General features: G+C 40.1%; 2 protein-coding genes across 2 annotated transcripts; both read right to left on the minus strand.

Annotated features, from left to right (window-relative positions):
- Nucleotides 1-656: 656 nt before the first annotated feature.
- LOC104439866 (UPF0481 protein At3g47200) lies at nucleotides 657-2,126 on the minus strand. The gene has a single exon (XM_010052876.2). It carries the CDS (start codon nucleotides 2,124-2,126, stop codon nucleotides 657-659), a length of 1,470 nt encoding a protein of 489 aa, XP_010051178.2.
- Nucleotides 2,127-12,641: 10,515 nt separating this feature from the next.
- On the minus strand, nucleotides 12,642-14,135 carry LOC104429085 (UPF0481 protein At3g47200). The gene has a single exon (XM_010041985.2). It carries the CDS (start codon nucleotides 14,133-14,135, stop codon nucleotides 12,642-12,644), a length of 1,494 nt encoding a protein of 497 aa, XP_010040287.2.
- Nucleotides 14,136-20,325: the final 6,190 nt, after the last annotated feature.

Genomic DNA, 20,325 nt, shown 5'->3' on the forward strand with positions numbered 1-20,325 from the left:
GCTCTAGGTCAGCAGTTAGCAGCCCTTTGCTCAGTTCAAGCTCAGCAGGCCTTTACACTAGCAGCATCAAGCATAGACCAAATCTATATGTCTGGCCAAATGCATCATGCATATATGTGGCTGATTGGCTAGTCTGTTCAAATAGGATCACAGCAGGCTGCTCGGCTCATAATCGGATCAACAGCAGCATCATCAAGCAAAATAGGAAAATGCCAAATAGAATAACAGCAGCAGTATCAAGCCAAATTCATCATTAAATGCTTGAATTCGTTGAAATTAGTAATTTGCATTAGTAAAGTGGAATCTTACAAGACAAACTCAATTGCTCCCCAAAAGAGCGAACCACAGATGAGCTAAAACGCCATCGATCCCCTTGATCTAGCCACTAGTCACAGCCCAATTTACAAGAAGCAATCTAAAGCTCCAAAATGCACCTACAACAACCAATCACAACCCCAAAACAGGACAACAATAAGCAATGACAGCCCCATTAGTCCCCAAATTTTCCTACAGCACTACGATCATTCTCTTCAGTAGAAGCACCTTCATTAGGGCAGAAAATGTAGCACATTAACAGCCAGGAAATGGTCAGTCCCTCTTTCTGCTTTGTAGAATGAACAATAATATCCTGAGACACGTCTTCTCAACAACAAATCCTAGTGGTGCGTGCAATAAGTAAGAATAGCAACATAAGTTTGTATGATGGCGAGAAGTATGACTAAGAAAGCTGAGAAGAGAGATATGACCGACCACGGACTGGAAAAGTAAGTGCGCATCATTTTCGCCCAGTCGCTGTGGTAGTACGACTCCAGTTCCTTGAACTGCTCCGACAGAAAACAGTCATGAACGTTGTAAGAAATGTTCTTCCCCAGCTTATTGAACAAATCAGCCACTCGCTGGTCGTCATGAGAAAATAGTGCGATGATCCCTTCTGAACGGAGGAGCGACACGTCCTTCGGCCGATTGATAAGGCAGTGCATGAAGGAGACGTAATCAGTCATGTACTTGGACCTGTTTTCCCGGCATTGTTCCAGGGACACGCAGTTTATCAGCATGGTGGTCATGAAATCGTCGATTGTGATGTTTGGTATCTGGAGTACCGGTTTTATCAGCACGCTGTTCACGAAGTCTTTGATTGGAATATCTGGTATCCGGAGCACTCGTCTACGGAAACTTATGTCCAGCAAACTGTCTGCCTTCTTGGACCTAAATTTGATTCCGCAGGGCCCAAGCTCGGTGACACACGGTACGGACTGAGCCGATGACCAGGACTTCTTCCTGGATTTGGGGTGGACCTGCCTTCTCGGTGAGAGACTCGAGTAAAACAGGTCAAGTAGGTGCTCGTATTCACGATTCCACCAAGGTTTGATAAGCGCCATGCTTCTCGGATAGGCCAGAGTAAACAATTTGAACGCGAGTGTGGCCAAAGTTCCTAATTCCTCTACTAAATCCAATGGGACTGCCCCGTTAAACAATGACTGAAGAAGGGAGTACGGAATCTGGTTTTCAAGCTTCAGTAAATCCCTAATGAGAATCGGGATTATCTGGGGCCGTGCAAAGATGGGGTCATGTTCGCCAGTCTCATGACCGCTCCCGAAAATGTGGAGTAGGAATTCCACCACAAAGCAACCGTCGAGTAGCATCATCTGCACGAAGTCGCAACTTGTCATATCCACATGTTCCGAGTAGCAAGCCCGGGCAGAACTCTCCATACCCGCCACTAATTCCGTAAGCCCCTTCAAGTCCTTCTCTGTGCGGCCAAGGAACCTCGAGAGGAAGAGCGGCTTAAACTTTTCGAACGCGAGCACCTGTGGCCGGCCCCGGTGGTATGGGCCTATAGATAAGATCTCAGGCTCTTCGGCCTTAGGATCGATCCCACGAAGCGGCCGGGGGATCCTAAAGATGGTGTGGGGCGAGGTCTCGGCTAGGAAGCCTCTTGGCGTTTCCTTTAGTAGGCGGTGAACTTGATCCAAGCAGCGAGTAATCGTATCTTCGCACGATCCTACTGGGGGTGCCGATGGCCGTATCTCTGTCGTCTGAAACTGCTCTTCTACAATCATCCTGGCATCGGATTCAGCTGCTGCATCTTTCAGTTCAACGATCTGGATGGCTGCATGATCACTCATGGTCTCTCTCCTGTCTCACACTCAAAACGAGTGGACTTTTTGAGGGAAAATAATTAAAGCCAAAAAAGTTGTCGGCGAGAATAAATTTGTAGTGCTCAACCGCGAGATCCGTGGAGAGAAGACCCTTATATACACTTGAGCTTATACTTGGGCTTACCCCTTGATTTGACGGTAAGATATCATTTGCTCCGAAAATGAATAGGAAATTTAAAAATCATAAGTGACATCCCATTTCCAAGAAATTTCCAGCCAACACATTTTTTTCCACGAAAATGCCATTATTTTTCCTATGATGTCCCATTAACAAGGGAAAATTCTAAATACGGGACTGAGGACACTTATATCTACTTCAGCTTACGCTGTAAGAGACCCTTTGATTTGACAACATGACCAAAGACTCTTACATATGGGACCACAGACTCTTACATTAGCATTTGCTCCGAAGATGATTAGGAAATACAGACCTAAGCATATTCTTAAAAGGCTTAAGGAAGAAACATGCAGGAGATTCGCCCTGAGGTGGGAGACCTCGTGCTGTATTTCCTTTTTGTTGGGAAGACAAAGATAAACAAGAAATCTAGGGGGTCTCGCGGTGGAGAAAGTAGACTCCATGTCGGGATATGCTTGTATACTCCGGCTACCACCGGGTAGGGTGGTATAGTAGCCACACGCGTTTAGGGTGAGTGAGAGCGGGTGAAAAAGCCCACTGCAGAGCTAGCACGCCTTACGGCACTGCTCACAACTGCAAGCTAACTCTGTACCATCGGTTGTAAGCAGTGTCGTATGACCAAAGACTCTTACATATGGGACCACAGACTCTTACGTTATCATTTGCTCTGAAAATGATTGGGAAATTAAAAAAAATCAAAAGAGGCAAGTTTACTTGAAACTGCTGTTATTTTTCCTCCCCATTAACAAGGGAAAATTCTAAATATGGGACCGAGGACACTTATGTATGCTTCAGCTATCGCTGTAATAGACCCTTTGATTTGACAATATGACCAAAGACTCTTACATATGGGACCACTAGACTCTTACATTATCATTTGCTCCGAAGATGATTGGGAAATTAAAAAATCAAAAGGGACATCCCATTTCCAAGAAATTTTCAGCATGACGTCTTTCGTTAGTTTTGGCGAAACTACCATTATTTTTCCTACCACGTCCCATTAACAAGGGAAAATTCCAAATATCGGCCCAAAGACTCTTCCATTTACTTGAGCTTACACTATAAGAGAACCTTTGATTTGACAATAAGATATCATTTGCTCTGAAGATGAATGGGTAATTTAAAAATTAAAAGCGACATCCCATTTCCAAAAATTTCCAGCATGACGCATTTTGTTAGGAAGCCTTTTGGCGTTTCCTTTAGGAACTGGTGAACTTGATCCAAGCCGTGATTAATCGTATCATCGCACAATCCAACTGGGGGTGCCGATTTCCATATCTCTGTCGTCTGAAACTGCTCTTCTACAATCATCCTGGCATCGGATTCAGCTACTGCATCCTTCAGTTCAACGATCTCGATGGTTGCATGATCACTCATGGTCTCTCCTCTGTCTCACTCTCAAAACGAATGGAATATTTGAGGGAAAATAATTTAAGCGAAAAAAGTTCTCTATGAGAATATATTTGCATTGCTCGACTGCAAGATCCGTGGAGAGAAGACCTTTATATATAGGGGTGAGCATGGTCCGGGTTGGGTTGGGCCACCTCCTTAACCTTAGGATCAACTCACACAGTGTTGGTCCTCAATTCTTGGGACCGAGGACTTACCCTATTGAGCTTAGGACCGAGGACCAAACACGGTCCAATTCTAGGGTTAACCCGGGACCAACCGAGAATTAATTTATTTCATTATTTGTATTATCTAAAAAGGCAATCGAGGATCGGACCGACCCAATGTGTTTGTTCCGGTTCTAGGATCAACCCAGGACCAATAGATAATTTTTGGTTTCATTTTTTGTACTCCTTGAAAATGCGAAAGAGAATTGGATCGACCCTATGGGTTTAGTGACGAGTGAGGTCAGCTAAGAGAGGCGAGCGACGAGTGTTGAGTGGGGTGAGCATCGAGCATCAAGCAGGGAGGAACAAGCTAGGTGAGCATCGAGTGGTGAGCAGCATGAGTGACCCAAAATGAGTGAGATGAGTGTCAAGTGGCGAGCGAATAAGTTATTTCTTTTGATTTTAGCAAATTAAAGACTAAGAGGACAAATAAGACAAAAGAGAACGAGTATTAGAGGAAGATGCCGTGCAAAACTATTTATGTCTTTTTGAACGCCGTGATGACTCTTCACAAAAACATATTTCTTCTTTGTAAATTATGGCTTTTGACGTCGTAAAAGACATTAAAAAATCTAAGTTATCAAAAAATAGTGTAAAATTACTTGAACTCCTTATTAATGAGCTACTTAATGTTGTTGACACCGTTTATTTCTTTTGATTTCGGCAAATTAAAGATTAAGAGGACAAAAGAATGAGTATTAGATGAAGATGCCGTGCAGAGCTATTTATGCCATTTTGAACGTCGTGAGAACTCCTTACAAAAACATATTTCTCCTTTGTAAATTATGGCTTTTGACGTCGTAAAAGACATTAAAAAATCTAAGTTATCAAAAAATAGTGTAAAATTACTTGAACTCCTTATTAATGAGCTACTTAATGTTGTTGACATCGTTTATTTTAGGGTTTTCTCTATATAAAAAAATTTATAAATAATATATTAGATATATATAATCAGGGTTGGTTCAGGTTGGACCGACCCTAAACTCCTAAGACCGATGACCAACTTGCATAGTGCTGGTCTAGGAATCTTAGGACCAAGGACCAACCCAGTCTCCCTAGGAACCGGACCAAGATCGCCATGGTTGGGCTAGTCCAGAGTTGGTCCAAGGTTGACTCTAGACTAATGCTCACCCCTATTTATATATACTTGAGCTTATACTTGAGCTTACATTGTAAGAGACCCATTTATCTGACGGTAATATATCATTTGCTTCGAGGATGAATGGGAAATTTAAGAATCAAAAGTGACATCCCATTTTCAAGAAATTTCTAGCACAGTTATAATTCCGTGAAACTATGATTATTTTTCCTACCACGTCCCATTAACAAGGGAAAATTTTAAATATGGGACTGAGGACTCTTATATATACTTGAGCGTACATTGTAAGAAACTCTTTGATCTGACAATATGATTGAAGACTCTTACATATGGGACCACAAACTCTTACATTATCATTTGTTCCGAAGATGATTGGGAAATTAAAAAATCAAAAGTGACATCCCATCTTCCTCCGAAGATGATTGGGAAATTAAAAAAATCAAAAGTATGATTGAAAAAAAAAATGACGTCCCATCTCCAAGAAATTTTCAGCATTGACATGTTTTATTAGTTTGTGTGAAACTACTATTATTTTTCCGACCACATTCCATTAACAAGAGAAAATTCCAAATATCGGCTCAAAGACTCTTATAAATACTTTTGCTTACATTATAAGAGAGCATTTGATTTGACAGTAAGATATCATTTGCTTTGAAGATGAACGGGTAATTTAAAAATCAAAAGTGACATCCCATTTCCAAGAAATTTCCAGCATGATGTGTTTGTTTAGTTTCTGCGATGCTGGAAAGGGCTAAGTGAGCGGCTCTCACCTTGGGGAGGTTGCTCCCATGCCTATCGGTGAGGCCAGTTTTAGCCAAATCTAGGTGAGGGTTGCCTTGCTAGTGGCTAACGAGGGATTGCCTTGCTTGGGCGAGACGACTCTTGCCCTAAGGGCCTAGGTGAGGCTGCCCTCGTTGAGCCCTTGTCTGCCCTAGGCAAGGCTGATGGCGAGGGTGGCCTCACCTACAACCGGTGAGGGCTTGTAGGTCCTTGCCTATCCTACTAGTGGCCGACAAGGGTCACTGAGCTCTCGACATAAAGAAAAGAAAAAGAAAAGTGAAAAAGGAAAAGAGAAGATAAGAAATAAATTAAAATTTAAAATTGTAATTGGATGAGAATGCCCTTGAACAATCGAAATATTTAGCTAGCTGATGACCAGTGAGGTTAAGCTGTTATTTGAGATAACCACGATCACTTTAGACCCTTATTTAAAATAGCCATTGCCACTTCAAGCTTTTATTTAATTCAAAATCCACTTCATACCCTTATTTGATAAATTGATGGTACTTCAAGTTCTTATTTGACCGACAAAAAAAAAAAAAAAATTCTTATTTGAAAATTTCCCCATTACAATAATAAAAAGTAAGAATAAAATGCTGAAATGTTAATAGTTTCCATAAGGCTACCTTTGTTTTAAAGAAAAAAATGTTTTCTAGATTTTTCGATATTTGATTCATAGAAAATGAACAAGTTGAGAAATCTTATGGAAAAGACATCTTCAAAAGTGGGGAAAAATATTTTCCTCTTTTTTCACCAAAACCAAGCAAGTTCTTCTCCATGAACTACTTTTTAATAATTTTTATTATTTTCTTTTTTTAAAAATTAGAAATTTTAATTATTTTTAAAATTTGATTTGATTTGATTTTTTTCTTTTCTCTTTCCTTCCTAATTCTTCCTTCACCTCTACTGGCCATGTGCCTCGGCGATGGCCGGCAACTTGATGACTAGCCAAGATGCGGGTCGACGAGCTCATGGCTCAGCCTTGAGCTCAAGCTCAACCTTGCCGCCATCACTACCATCACTGCCAATGGAAGAAGATCGAGATGGTGGTGAGGAAGCAGAGAGCGATGGAGAGGAACATGGAAAAAAGAAAAATAAAAAAGAAAAAAGAAATAAAAATTTTGTAGTAATTTTTTTTGGAAAATCAAATAAAATTCTCCATATCAAATGGTGGAAAATATTTTCTAATTGATTTTTATTTCGCCTAGACATCGGAAAATAAAGTCATTTTCTAAAAAAATGATTTCTTGAAAAACATTTTCTAGAAATGGTATATTTTCCGCGAAACTAAATGGACCCTAGATGTAAGTTCATTTAGTGTGCTCATAAACACAACTGAGTTGTAGTATATTTTTTTACATTTGTATACATATCATCATGGTTTCTCATTGACTAGAGTATCACTCGATATCATTAAGCAACCTTACCCACTTCGGGTCAAATACTGTCCAGCATAGTTTCAAAGTCACGTTCTAAGGCAAAGCAAAAAAGAAGAAAAAGAAAGATACGCCTGAATTAAAAATGAGCTCGAATGTCATATTGATTGTAATACTAGCGTGCATTGATTGTAATACTAGGTGCAACCCTCAACTTCCCAACCATTGATCAAGAGGCACATACGTATAATGTCCAATATTCATCGATAGCACGCTTCGATTGCTTTCCATCGACTAGGATCTGCTTCTGCATTTATAGATTTCTTTTTAGGTAACAATCGCTTTAGGGATTTAGACAATGCATCGATTACTAGAAGGCATGAGTAACCTAAAAAATTAGGTAGTGTGCAAAACTTCAACTCCTCTGTCTCCCAATTGCTTGGCGCTTGATTCATGAAAACATTCTGTCCGAGGTATACAGGATCGTGGCTCATCCGTGTGGATTAGCCGACATCCATTTTTTTTTTTTTTGGTAAGGGTAATAATGCCGACATCCCTTTTTAATCCCTTTCCATAAAAGATAAAAAGTTCCCAAGTGGGCCCACTTGATTGAAGTGTCAACTTGTGACCCGCAAATGCGGATGTTAGATGAATTATGGTAAGTGCATTTATCTTGCAAGGCTCACCACCTCTATGTACACCTACGATAATAGATTAGATTAAATGGGATGGAAACTTCAACTGCAAGCGTTGTAAGAGTACTGTCATTTCTTTTCTCGCCCTTTTTTATTGTTTGAAATATGTTTACTAGAAATTTAGAAATTCTAAAACTTGTCATAAAAGTATAGTTGAGTCTTAAAACTTATAAAAAGTATAATCAAGTTGATGGAATCAAGTCCTAAAATTAACACCATCAATTTAACTAACAAAATATGCTGCGTAGCATTTTTAAATTAAAATTTATTTTTCACATGGCTTTTTAAAATTATTTTTTATTCAATATTTTAAAATTAGATTTAAAAAATGAAAAGAAAAAAGAAAATTTATTTAAAAAACAAAACTATTAAAAAAAAAAGAAGAAGAAGAAAATGCCAGGGTCACTAGTGGGCACTTTTGCCACCGCCGCCCATTGCTTCTTCTTCTTCTTTTTAACAATTTGGTTTTTTAAATAAATTTTAGTTTTTCTTTTTAGTTTTCAAATCCAATTTTTTAAAAAATGAATAAAATAAATAAAAAAAAAGCCACATAGAAAATAAAAATAATGTAAATATACCATGTTATCATTTCCCGTTAGTAAAATTAATAGTGTTAACTTTAAGACTTTATTGTATCAATTTGACAAATTTTATAATTTGATTGTAATTTTTACAAGGGATTCACTCTCATGATAAATTTTAGGACTTTTAATGACGCATCCCTTGTTGTTTTTGTTCCTACCAACTCCATATTCGTCTTCTCCAGATGGTGTGCAAAACATCATCTCCATTGTCTCCTAATTGGTGTTTAATTTATGAAAAGATTCACTCCGAGGTATAGGATTGGGGCTCATCTAGGGGTGAGCATTGGTCCAAGGTCAACCTTGGACTAACCTTGGACTGACCTAACCTAGTTGCTTTTGGGCTGATTTCCTAGGGGACTAGGTTGGTCTTTAGTCTTGGGACCTTTAAGACCCTATACTGTATGGATTGATCCTTAATCCTAAGAGTTTAGGGTTGATTTAGGTTGGACCAACCTATACATATTATATATTATATATACTTTTGTCTACTCTGAATTCTAGCACCATCTCCTTTGTTCTGTTTGTAGTTTAGTTTGTTGTGTAAATTATGAAGTAGAAAAAAATACAACCCTGATACGATGGGGAAAAAAGAAGAAAAAGAAACCCTTTTCACTCACATTGGCCTTGCTCTCCCACCTGCCTTGGCAAAACCTGCATGTCGGCTCGGCACAGCCCATACTGCGCTTGACGGTCCTCAAGCAACCACACAAGGGGCCAACGTATTGCGTGAGCCATTGACTTCTATGTTGCCCCCTCATGTCAATGGGTCCAGCCAAGCAGCCAACTAAGGCAAGACAAAGCACCGTAACAAGTCAGTTTCTGCATGGCATGGCTCATAGGTGACCTCCCAAAACAGGATACATTGTCGCGGGGTGGTCCGTGCGCCTACATGCATATATCGAAAGCGAGGCCTTTGTGGATGCATTGAAGGAATTATTGACAGAAGAAGAATGTATGTACACGTTTAAAAGATAAATAGCTAGACATCAGGACTTGCCCGCTCGCAAGCAAAGTGATTGTATGCAACGACATTTTCTCCTAGGACATCATCATTTCAGAAGGTAAACCCCGGCTAACCTGCGTGACTGGTGGCGCCAATCACATTTGCGATGCAGGGGCATGACTACTGAGCACTAGCACTGACGCCTTCTCTGAATAGCATGTTGGCCACCGGAGGGGGAAGCCGAGCCGGATTACTTGCTGCTCCGCCATCCACTTGTTGCTGACGCTCGCCGTGATTCTCTTTCCCATGTGGCTTTTTGATAGTCGATCTTCCCATTTTCTTGCCGACAAAAAGCTCCGAGCTTCATGGTTGTGAATAGACCGATGGCAATGGCAAGCGGTCTCACTGACCAATGAAAATCCTCAAGGTGCTGATATTTCTTTAGTCCCAGGACAGGTATCGAAAGTGACCAATTTCCACCTCCGCTGGATCGGCCATGAAGCTATTCGATTCGTCCCCAAATGTCAATAACCCTGGAAACTTCACGATGAGGCACCCGTTCGGTGAGATCCAAGGTATCCTCCTGCGGCCCAAGCACCTTCCCATTTATGCCGCCACTTGAACGAAGGGCTAAGAACATTGGCTTTTAATCATCCAAATTGGCCTACGCTGTAGGACTCCGCCATCTGTAAATCCAAAGAACTTCCTTTCCTGAGGTTCTTCATCCCGATGAATCCGACAGCAACACTTCTGTCGCGGTCAATGGGACGGAGAATGCCCCCGGATGAGTGCTTCTCGTCCTCCTCCTTCAACCGTGCCCAATTTCCAGTGGCCAGGCCATGAGTGGCTCGCGCTAACTTCGAGACGTTAATTCTCAAAAGGGTCATGTTTCAGCCTCCACGGGACACTACTAAGGGAGCTACACGGTTGACTGACAAAACCATCCCCACACGACACTAGTGACGGCACGCTGGTCGTCGCCTGCCGTCGTCCGTACGTTAGCCTCTTGAATGGACTGACGGTGGGGTTGTGAAGCCCGTCGCCGGAGTTATTGAGGATGCGTGTAGGAGCCGTTCACTAAAAGATGATATAGGGATGGTTTGCTGCTGTCTCCAGAACCTGCTTGAGTGAAATCTAGCTGGTGAGCTTTCAGTTTATGAGAGTGGACGTAAACTTACACCAAGACGAACCATTATAAACTCCGAATGCATTGTTCTCTATCTTTCTACTCATATTCACTTATTATTAGATAGAAGAACACTGCACTGTTTGATATAATCAAAATATTGCCCATAGCAACACTTTGTTTTTCGTCTGCTCGTCTATTTCAACTTGGCATTTTAAACTCTGCCCACATCCAAGTCAAATTTTATTAAACATGTTGGTATTTACAGAAGTGTGTGTTTAATGTGTGTGCGAGTGTGTTTTATTTGTGAACTATCAAGAGAGCAAAAGAACTAAGAACAATGTGGGTAAGAAAATAATTGGGCAAACTGATGACAGAGAGTGGTAGCAAAGGAGTACAAGGGAACAAAAAGAACTTTTTTTATTATTTATTGTAATACAAAGGAAGGGGAGGAGCTTGCTTTTGTTAGTCTATGCTCCCCCCTTTTTCTATTTATAGGGTGCTCCACCGACTAAGTACAACATTCTACATTTATGTAGAATGCTGTCCATGTAGGCTTCATCTAGGAAATTCTAGATTGTAGTTTAGCCAGTTTTCTTCTAGAGACTTCTACAATTGTGCTTCTACACTTTTCTTTGCCGCCTAAGCTACATTTTCTTTTTTAAGGACTTTTCTTGTCTTTTCTAGCTAATATCAATGTTGAAGTTTCTAGAAATTGGATCAACAATTCAACAAAACATCTATTCACTCCCATTTAGGCGATTCTACTAGCCAGCATCAGTTTACAGTTATTTCATTTCCAGAAGTAGCACCCCCAGATGGGGAGCAAATTTTGATACATGGTTTGGAAATTCAAAACTCTTATCGATCTTTGCTTCTCCACATGCTTCTCTTCAGAGATGACAATTAAAACATAGGGAGGACTGGAGGAAAAATGAGTCTAATATTAAGAATGATTGGCGATGGTGTCTTTTATCCAATCGAGCACTACAAGAACAATCTACTGTACAGTGTCAAGCGCAATGTAAGGAGGAAGAAACCACATTGTTGGGAAGTGAAGTACCAACCGATTTTCCTTCATCACAAACAGCCAGAAGCTCATCGGGAGGGGGCTTCACGTTGAACACATCCTACCCTTTGGTGCCCCTTCAGGTTCCTCAAGGTTCTCTCACATACACTTGCACTTATCATTAAACCAAAAATTATCATTGATATCAAAACCATGCTTCCATGCACAATCTCATATTTAGAACAAATAAATCCTATGTTTCTGGAATGCTCAGTATAAGAGTGTAGGATTCATCCTTGTTTTCATTCACATTTGAGGCAGTGGGGATTTTTCTTTCTTAAAAGAACTTGGCCCTTGCTCAACAGTCAGCATCTGCTTAGATGGCGGAATACGAGTTCCTTCTGCTCAGCAGTCAGTGGCCTTTGCTCCGCTCAAGGTCAGCAGTCGGCAGCCCTTTGCTCAGTTCAACGTCCGCAGGCCTTTACACTAGCAGCTTCAAGCATTAACCAAATCCATATGTTTGGCCAAGGGCATCGCAGCATCAAACAAAAACCGAATGCAAATATGTGGCTGATTGGCTAATCTGTCCAAATATGATCACAGCAGACTGCTTGGCTCATAATCGAATCAACAACACCATCATCAAGCAAAGTAGGAAAATGCCAAATAGGATGACAGAAGCGTCATCAAGCAATACTCATCATTAAATGCTCGAATCCATCGAACTTTGTTATTTGCATTGCTAAAATGGAATCTTACAAGACAAAAAACTCAATTGCTCCCAAAGAGAGCCAACCACAGATGAGCTAAAACCCCACCGATCCCCTTTCTAGTCACTGGTCAAAGCCCATCCTACAAGAAGCAATCCAAAACTCCAAAACGCACACCAACAACAACCAATCACAACCCCAAAACAGAACAACAACAAGCAATCACAGCCCCATTAGTATCCACATCTTCCTACAGCTCTACGACTGGCATCCCATCCTCTTCAGTAGACGCACCTTCATTAGGGCAGAAAATGAGGTACTTTAACAGCCACGAAATGGTCAGTCCCTCTTTCTGCTTTGTAGAATGAACAATATCATGACCGAGACACATCTGCTAAACAACAAATCCTAGCGGTGGAGGCGATAGGCAAGTATAGCGATAACGGTCTGTATAATGGTGAGAACCACGATTAAGAAAGCCGAGAAGAGCGATATGGCTGACCACGGACTGGAAAAGTAAGTGCGCATCATCTTCGCCCAGTTGCTGCGGTAGCACGATTCAAGCTCCTCGAACTGCTTGGACAGAAAACAGTCATGAACATTGAAAGAAATGTTCTCCCCAAGCTTTTTGAACAGATCAACCACATATCGGTCATCACGAGAATATAGTGCGATGATCCCATCTGAACGGAGAAGCGACACGTCCGTTGACCGTTTGATGAGGCAGTGCATGAAGGAAACGTAATCAGTCATGTACTTGGACCTGTTTTCCCGGCATTGTTCCAGCGACACGCAGTTTATCAGCACGGTGGTCATGAAGTCGTCGATTGCGATGTTTGGCATCTGGATTACCGGATTCATCAGCGAGCTGGTCATGAAGTCTTTGATTGGGATGAATGGATTCCGTAGGATCGGTTTATGCAAATTTATGTCCAGCAAGCCGTCTGCCTTCTTGGACTTGAATTTGACTCCAGAGTATATAAGCTCGGTCACACGCGGTACGGACTGAGCTGATGACCAGGACTCTTTCAGGGAGTTGGGGTAGACGGGCCTTGTCGGAGACAAACTCATGTAAAACAGGTCAAGTAGATGCTCGCAATTATGATACTCCCGAGATTTGAGATCCACCATGGGTCTCGGATAGGCGTGATTGAACAATTTCAACGCGAGTACAGTCAAAGAGCCTGTTTCTCTGTTTGAGTTGGATGAGATCACCTTGTCAAACAAAAACTCGAGAACGGTGTACGGAATCTGGTTTTCGAGCTTCAGTAAATCCCTGATGAGAACCGGGATCATCTGAGGCTGTGCAAAGATGGGGTCGGGCTCGTTAGTCACGTCTCCGCTCCCGAAGATGGGGCCGGGCTTGTCAGCCGCATCGCCACTCCCGAAGAGGGGGTGAAGTAGGAATTCCACCACAAAGCAACCGTCGAGTAGCATCATCTGTAAGAAGTCGTGACTCGCGAGATCCACAAGTCCCGAGTAGCAAAGCCGGGCAGAACGCTCCAATGATGCCACTAATTGCGTAAGCCTCCTCAAGTCTGACTTCGTGCAGCGGCGAAGGAACCTCTCGAGGAAAAGCGGCTTAAGCCTTTCGAACGCGAGCACCTGTGGACCGCCCCGGTGGTACGGGCCTATAGATACGATCTCGGGCTTTACGGCCTTAGAATCGATCCCACGAAGCAAGTGGGGGATCCAAAAGATGGTGCAAGGCGAGGTCTCGGGCTCGGCGGGGAAGCCCCTTGGCACTTCCTGTAGTAGGCGGTTGAGCTGATCGAAGCAGCGATCAACCGTATCACCATGGGGCGGTGGATCTCGGGGTACAGATGGCCGTATCCCGTCTGTATCGGTTCCAACTGCTGCATTGTTCTGTTCAACGATCTCGATAGTTGTATGACGACTCATGGCTCTCTCCTCTGTCTCACGCTCAAGCGAATGGAATTTTAGAGGGAAAATAATTAAAGCGAAAAAAGTTCTCCGCGAGAATATATTTGTATTGCTCGACTGCAAGATACATGGAGAGAATACCCTTATATATAAGAGACGCTTTGATCTAAGAAGATAAACGACAAAATTTAAAATTTAAAATTCAAAATTAATATCCCATCTCCAAGAAATTTCCAGGACGACGCGTTTTGTTTTTTTTTTTTGGTAAAGAGAACGACGCGTTTTGTTACGTTTTAGAAACTATCACTATTTTTCCCGCCACAGCCCATTAAAGAGGGAAAATTCCAAATTACGTTTTGTTATTAGCCCTCGTCCTTTTTAAATCCCATGGAGGAAAAAAACTTCCCAATTGGGCCCACTTGATTGAAGTGTGAACAGATGGCCTTCACACACAGCCGTTGTATTCCGGCCCGGCCACCCCATTCCTGTTTCCAGGAAAGGCCTTCGTCATTTCCCTGAACCACGCCCGATTAGTTTTTTTGGGTTTCGCAATCGTGTTTTAATGGGGCCTTAACTTCGAAGAGCGTTGGCCGGGGTATCCCAATGGGGAAACTATCCCACACTACTCCCCCCTCACTTGCCTATAAATGGCTTGCGGGGGAGAGTCCTCCCAGGATTTCCTGTTCATAAGGGAACCTTTTAAGGACTTGTTCAGGTCCAATGAGTGCATATTTTATTTGATTTTTTTTTATAGATATGGATTGTTTTAATGAGAAAATTATTATGTTGTGTAGATTAATATTGAAAAGTGCATTAAGAATGCAATATAATTTGAGTTGGTTAAATGATGTTTTTATCTTTTAAGTGTTTTGAACCTTTTATTATTTATTTTATTTTGCATGTTCATCTCGCGAAAACAACGAGATCTTGTAAATTAAGTAAATGGGAAAAATATCATAAAAGCAAATAAGAAATAATAGAATATTAGAGATATACGTGATTCTATTATAAAGAGAGTTAATAGTAAATAATTTATTATAATTAGATAGTTAAAATTATAATCATTCACACACTCGATTATTTTTGATATCTAAATTTAAACCTAAAGTGCTCGTAAATAGATAACTCAGAGGACAAATGACCGATGTTGAAGGTCAAAGTAAAACGCTTAGCACACACAAACTTTCTTTCCCGTGGTGCGGCTCTTCACTAGGTTTCTTGGCTACGCAGAGAAGAGAGAGGTATAAATATATTTGACCGACCACTAATCAAGAAAGAGGTGACGAAAGAGGTGACATTCGCTTCTTTCTTTTCTCTTACACAGAGACTTATTACGTTAATTTTTGTTTTTCCTAACTAAAAATGAAATAAAAAAAGAAAATTAGTCGATTCCAAATTTCAAGGTATACTTATTCCAATTGGCAAATTTCGAATGAAATTCGGATATAATTTGGAATTGATCACTTCTAATCATTTTAAGATGCAAACTTTGCTCTTGAAAAGTGGGTTATATTCTTCGTTAGGTTAAAAGGTGAACATTGGTTCCAAAACTCCGTTGTTCTCCAGAAAATTTGGAATTAGTGACCATGGCTTCCAATTATTTAAGGCTAAGTGACCTAATTAGCGGGATGTTGAGCTTTAATCATGAAGATATTGCAAGTGGGTGGCATTTAATGGTCTTTTTCGACTAATGGAATTCACATGTGGATGCAAGAGACATTCGAGTTAAGCCTAAGTGAAATATTTATCGTATATGAAAAAGGTTCATAATCCTCAATGCTTTTGTCTTTTCTTGTCCTATTCTGTTGTTTTTCCTCCTAACAATTCTATATTTGTCTTTTACGAATTAAATTTTTCATAATTTTTATTTAGTCTTCTTCTAGGATTATCAATAATACTAGTACCTTTTTGTTAGACTTTGAATGGTAGATTTTATTCTAACCACCGTTAGATGAATTATAATTAAGTGCATTTATATTACAAGACTCACCACGTCTATCGTTCACACACAATAATAGATTAGACTATATGGAACTTCAACTTCAAGCATTTTCTATAAAAATTTTGTAAGAGTACTAGTCATTTATTAGGATAACATGTCAAAAATATATATGACGAGCGTGAGCCGACATATGAAAGAAAAAGATTCTTAATCCTATGCTTTTTTACTTTCTCGTCCTCCTTTTTGTTGTTTTCATTTCTACCAACTCCATATTCGTCTTCCTCGGATGGTGCAAAGCAGCTTCCCCTCTGTTTCCCAATCGTTTGATGTTTAATTTGTGAAAAGATTCGCCCCGTGGTACAGGATTGGGGCTCAGCTGGGTGCCGACATCCTTTTTCACCCATGAAAGAGAAAAAGTTCCCAAGTAGGCCCACTTGATTAAAATGTTGACTAATAATTAGGCTTGTCGAGCCAGACCGATTCCATCGGAAAACGGATCGGACCATGTTAAAAACCGATTAGTTTTCTGGTTTCCCATTTCAAGTGAAGAACTACCTGAAAATTGAATTGGTTTCATAAAACCTAAACCTAAAAATCACAATTTTTATTTGGTATCTGTTTCTCTATCTTCTTTTTTTTCTTTTGTTCTCTCCATGACTCTTACCTTATCCAAACACTTCACGATTCTCTCTCTCTTTCTCTCTCACAACTCCCCCTTCTCCTTGCTTGCTTGCTTGCTTGCTTGCAGCATGCCATCGCTTGTTCAAGCCTCATAACCCTCCTTGTTCTTGACTCACCCTGACTTAAACTATTGTTAAGCGATTAGTTACATATTTTTAATTTTAGGTTATTAGAAATTGGAGTAATATTATAATAGATGAATGAAGAATAAAGTTTTATAATTTATATTTTATGTTCTATGATTTAAATTTGTTTATTATTTATAATTGTGCGACTACATATTCATTTTATGAATGGTTACTTTTGGTGGATAAGGGATTTCTATTGTTCATATTGTACTTTGAACCATCTTTTTGCTCATAATATTTTGCTGTAAAAAATGAAAACAACAAAAGGAACAAAAGATAAATAGGTTTTTGGGTAAACCTTGAAATCATATTGAAACGACATGGTATGTTATAGGATTGGTTCTTGGGCAAACGGTACAAGTTTCAAAAACTGGGAAAGGATTTAAACAAGATAGTTCTAAATCTCAAATCTATCTATCCTAAACCAATCATCCCTAATAAGTTGAACAAATGGATATTTGATATATCTCTTGGATCTCAATTGATAACCTACAAAGAAGATCCGATGATGTAGAATTTTTTCGAAGTGACACACATCTCAACCATCCAATTCTTTATGTTCGATGTACCACGATCCGTGATCTTCATTGTAGATTGACAATCTTCGATTTACTGTTGGAATTCATAGTTTCTGACGTATAGGCAATATCTTGATTTATGAGGAAAAAAATCGAGAATACATCAATGATTCTAGATGGGCCCGGTGGCTTTAGGTGGGCCCACCTAGCCTTTTCTTCAGAAGCAAAATCTTCACAGAAGACTTTAAACTCCGGACCTAGTCGATAGAAGAAATTAAATACTACCTTAGCTCAGGGCCCGTTTGGTGGAAACTTCAGATTAGGTGGTGAAAATTTACATATTGAATTTCAATTGTCGAAAATCTTATATGCTCAAAAAAGAAAATAAAAGTTATTTGATGATAGCTGAAAATTAATGGCCAATATGAACAATCTCTTAACCAAACATAAATAAAATGATATAGAATTTGAAACTTACCGATGAACAACAAGTTTAAGCTGTTATAAGGTCTCTTCCCGACATTTGAGAGCATATGAAGATCAATATGACGCATAATGAGAATATTGTCACTTTTGATGATATAGCACGTAATTCCTCAAGTTTGATTGCCAGGTGATGATCTCCCTCCTCATCTCTTTTTCTTTTTCTTTTTTACTCTGCTTTTAATTTATAGTGAGAAAAAAAAATAGTAATTTACCTTGAAGTCGAGAGTTATGGGTTTTTTCTCCTTCTTTTCTTTTAGAAGGGTTTTGCCAGTTTTATGGGCGGTTGAAAGTCTTATTTTCGGAGGCAAAATTTCTCTTTTATGTTTTATTTTTTCTGGTTTCTTAAATACAAGCAAAGGGAAAAGAAAAAGGAAATATGATTTTGGGAGGGTTTTTGGTTTTGATTTTGATTTATGTACGTCTATGCGGTGGAGTTCGGATCTGTTTGGTGCTCACGCTCTTTGGCTGGTCAGGGTGCGTTTGGTAATGTTTTTGTTCAAAAATTGTTCAAGAGAACAGAAATAAAAAAGTGTTTCTGTTCCGAGAACACTTTTTTTGACCAAACACGCGTTTGGTAAACTTGTTCCAAGAATAAAAAATGAATAGAAATACGTTTAGTAGATTTTATATTTTTTGTTTCTTTTAATTTTTTAATAGTTTTATTTTATTTTTCATTTTTTCCTTTCTTTTTTTTCTTCTTTTGGCCGGTCGCCAGCCTCCGGCGACCGGCCGATGGGGGCCAACAGCCTCGCCTGCATGGCGAGGCCGAGCTCGCCCGGCGCGGCGAGGCCGAGCCGCCTTGGGCCGGGCGAGCTTGGCCTCGCCCAGATCTGGCAAGGCCGAGCGTCGCCGGCCCCCGGCGACGCTCCGGCGAGGTTGTCGGCCCTCGACGGCCGGTCGCTGGCCATGGCCGAGGCCAACGACTGGCCAAAGAAAATAGAAGAAGAATAAGAAGAAGAACAGAAAACGTTTTTGTTTCTTCAAAAGTGTTTATGGAGTAAGAAACAATTTTTTTTTTTGTTTCTTATTTCTATTCTTTTTGTGTTTCGGGAACAAAAAATCTGATTTTGAACAAAAACACAAACAAACGTGTTTTCGTTCTTTTTTTATTCCCGAAACAAAAAAAAAAAAAATCTGTTCTTAAACAGATTTGAGAAATGAAAACATGCAGGGCCCTGGCTTCCTGGTATCATTTATGCCGTCTATACCATTACCAAGAACTGGCTCTCTCTCAATATATGGATATAATATTGAAAAATATTATTAGTTCAATAATTGTTAGAAGGACCCCACTCTCTTTCCCCCCATGTAAAAAAGGAAAAAAACAAAGAAGAAAAATGGGATTATTATTTACAAAATAAATAGCAGAGTTATCTGATGAGTCATGCATGGGGCCACCGCTAATTAGGCGGGTCTCTTTTATTTTTATTTTTTTCAAATGCATGGGCTTTTAGTTTGTATGGATATTATCTCCGATAAAATATTTAAATATTAAATTACACATTTATCTAATTTTACATTTCGCGCTATATCATTAAAAGTGACAATATCCTCATTATGTATCATATTAATTTTTATAAATTCTCAATTGTTGGGAAAAGATTTTTTAACAGCTTGAATTTGTTGTTCATTAGTTTGACAATATTCTCATTATGTGTCATATTTCCTTACGCTCTCCCTCTCTCTCTCACTCTGGGTCTCTCTCGTTTTGTAATTCTCGTCAGGCCTGTCCGAGAGAAAACCAAGAACCGATGTTACATCTGCAATTTCCTTCCCTAGACTTGTCCAGATGATGAGTTTACTTTGACTTGGACTTTTCGTGTTCCATCGTTGTCAGTCTCCCCCACGTTACTGAAGTATTTTTGGGGAAGCGAGTGCGCGGGAAGTATCCTCGGTCAAGTCAAGCTGGAACTCGCGAAGCAAGTTCCTCCTCCTTTCCTCATTTGACCCGTCGTCCCTTGTTGGACTTTGCTAACCGAGAATTCTCTTATAGAGCCAAGGCCACCACCGATGAATCGCCAAGGGTGGCGTCTGGCGTGACGCGGGCTGTAGTGGCTGGTGCTGCGATTGTGAGTACAGTATGTAGGTTTGATTTCAGGAGTACAATATGCGATATTTCAGACCGCCACAATATAAGAGAAGTCTAGTAAAGTTTAAAGAATCCCTCTCAAATCAAATGCATGGGCTTTTAGTTTGTATGGATATTATCTCCGATAAAATATTTAAATATTAAATTACGCATTTAACTAATAATTTAAAATTTTAAAATAAAATAAGAAACAGACATGCACGGCCTTATCTACAATGGAGAATTTATTGCATACTTTGCCGCAGTGCAAGAAACAGCATGGCTAAAACGTTTCTTGAAAAATTTAGCCACTGAGGTTCCAAGACTGCGGTGATAATTTATTGCGATAGTCAAGCAGTCATTACCTATGTGAAGGATCTCAAGT

This window comes from Eucalyptus grandis, chromosome 3, assembly GCF_016545825.1.
Source record: "Eucalyptus grandis isolate ANBG69807.140 chromosome 3, ASM1654582v1, whole genome shotgun sequence".
NCBI classification, from domain to species: domain Eukaryota; kingdom Viridiplantae; phylum Streptophyta; class Magnoliopsida; order Myrtales; family Myrtaceae; genus Eucalyptus; species Eucalyptus grandis.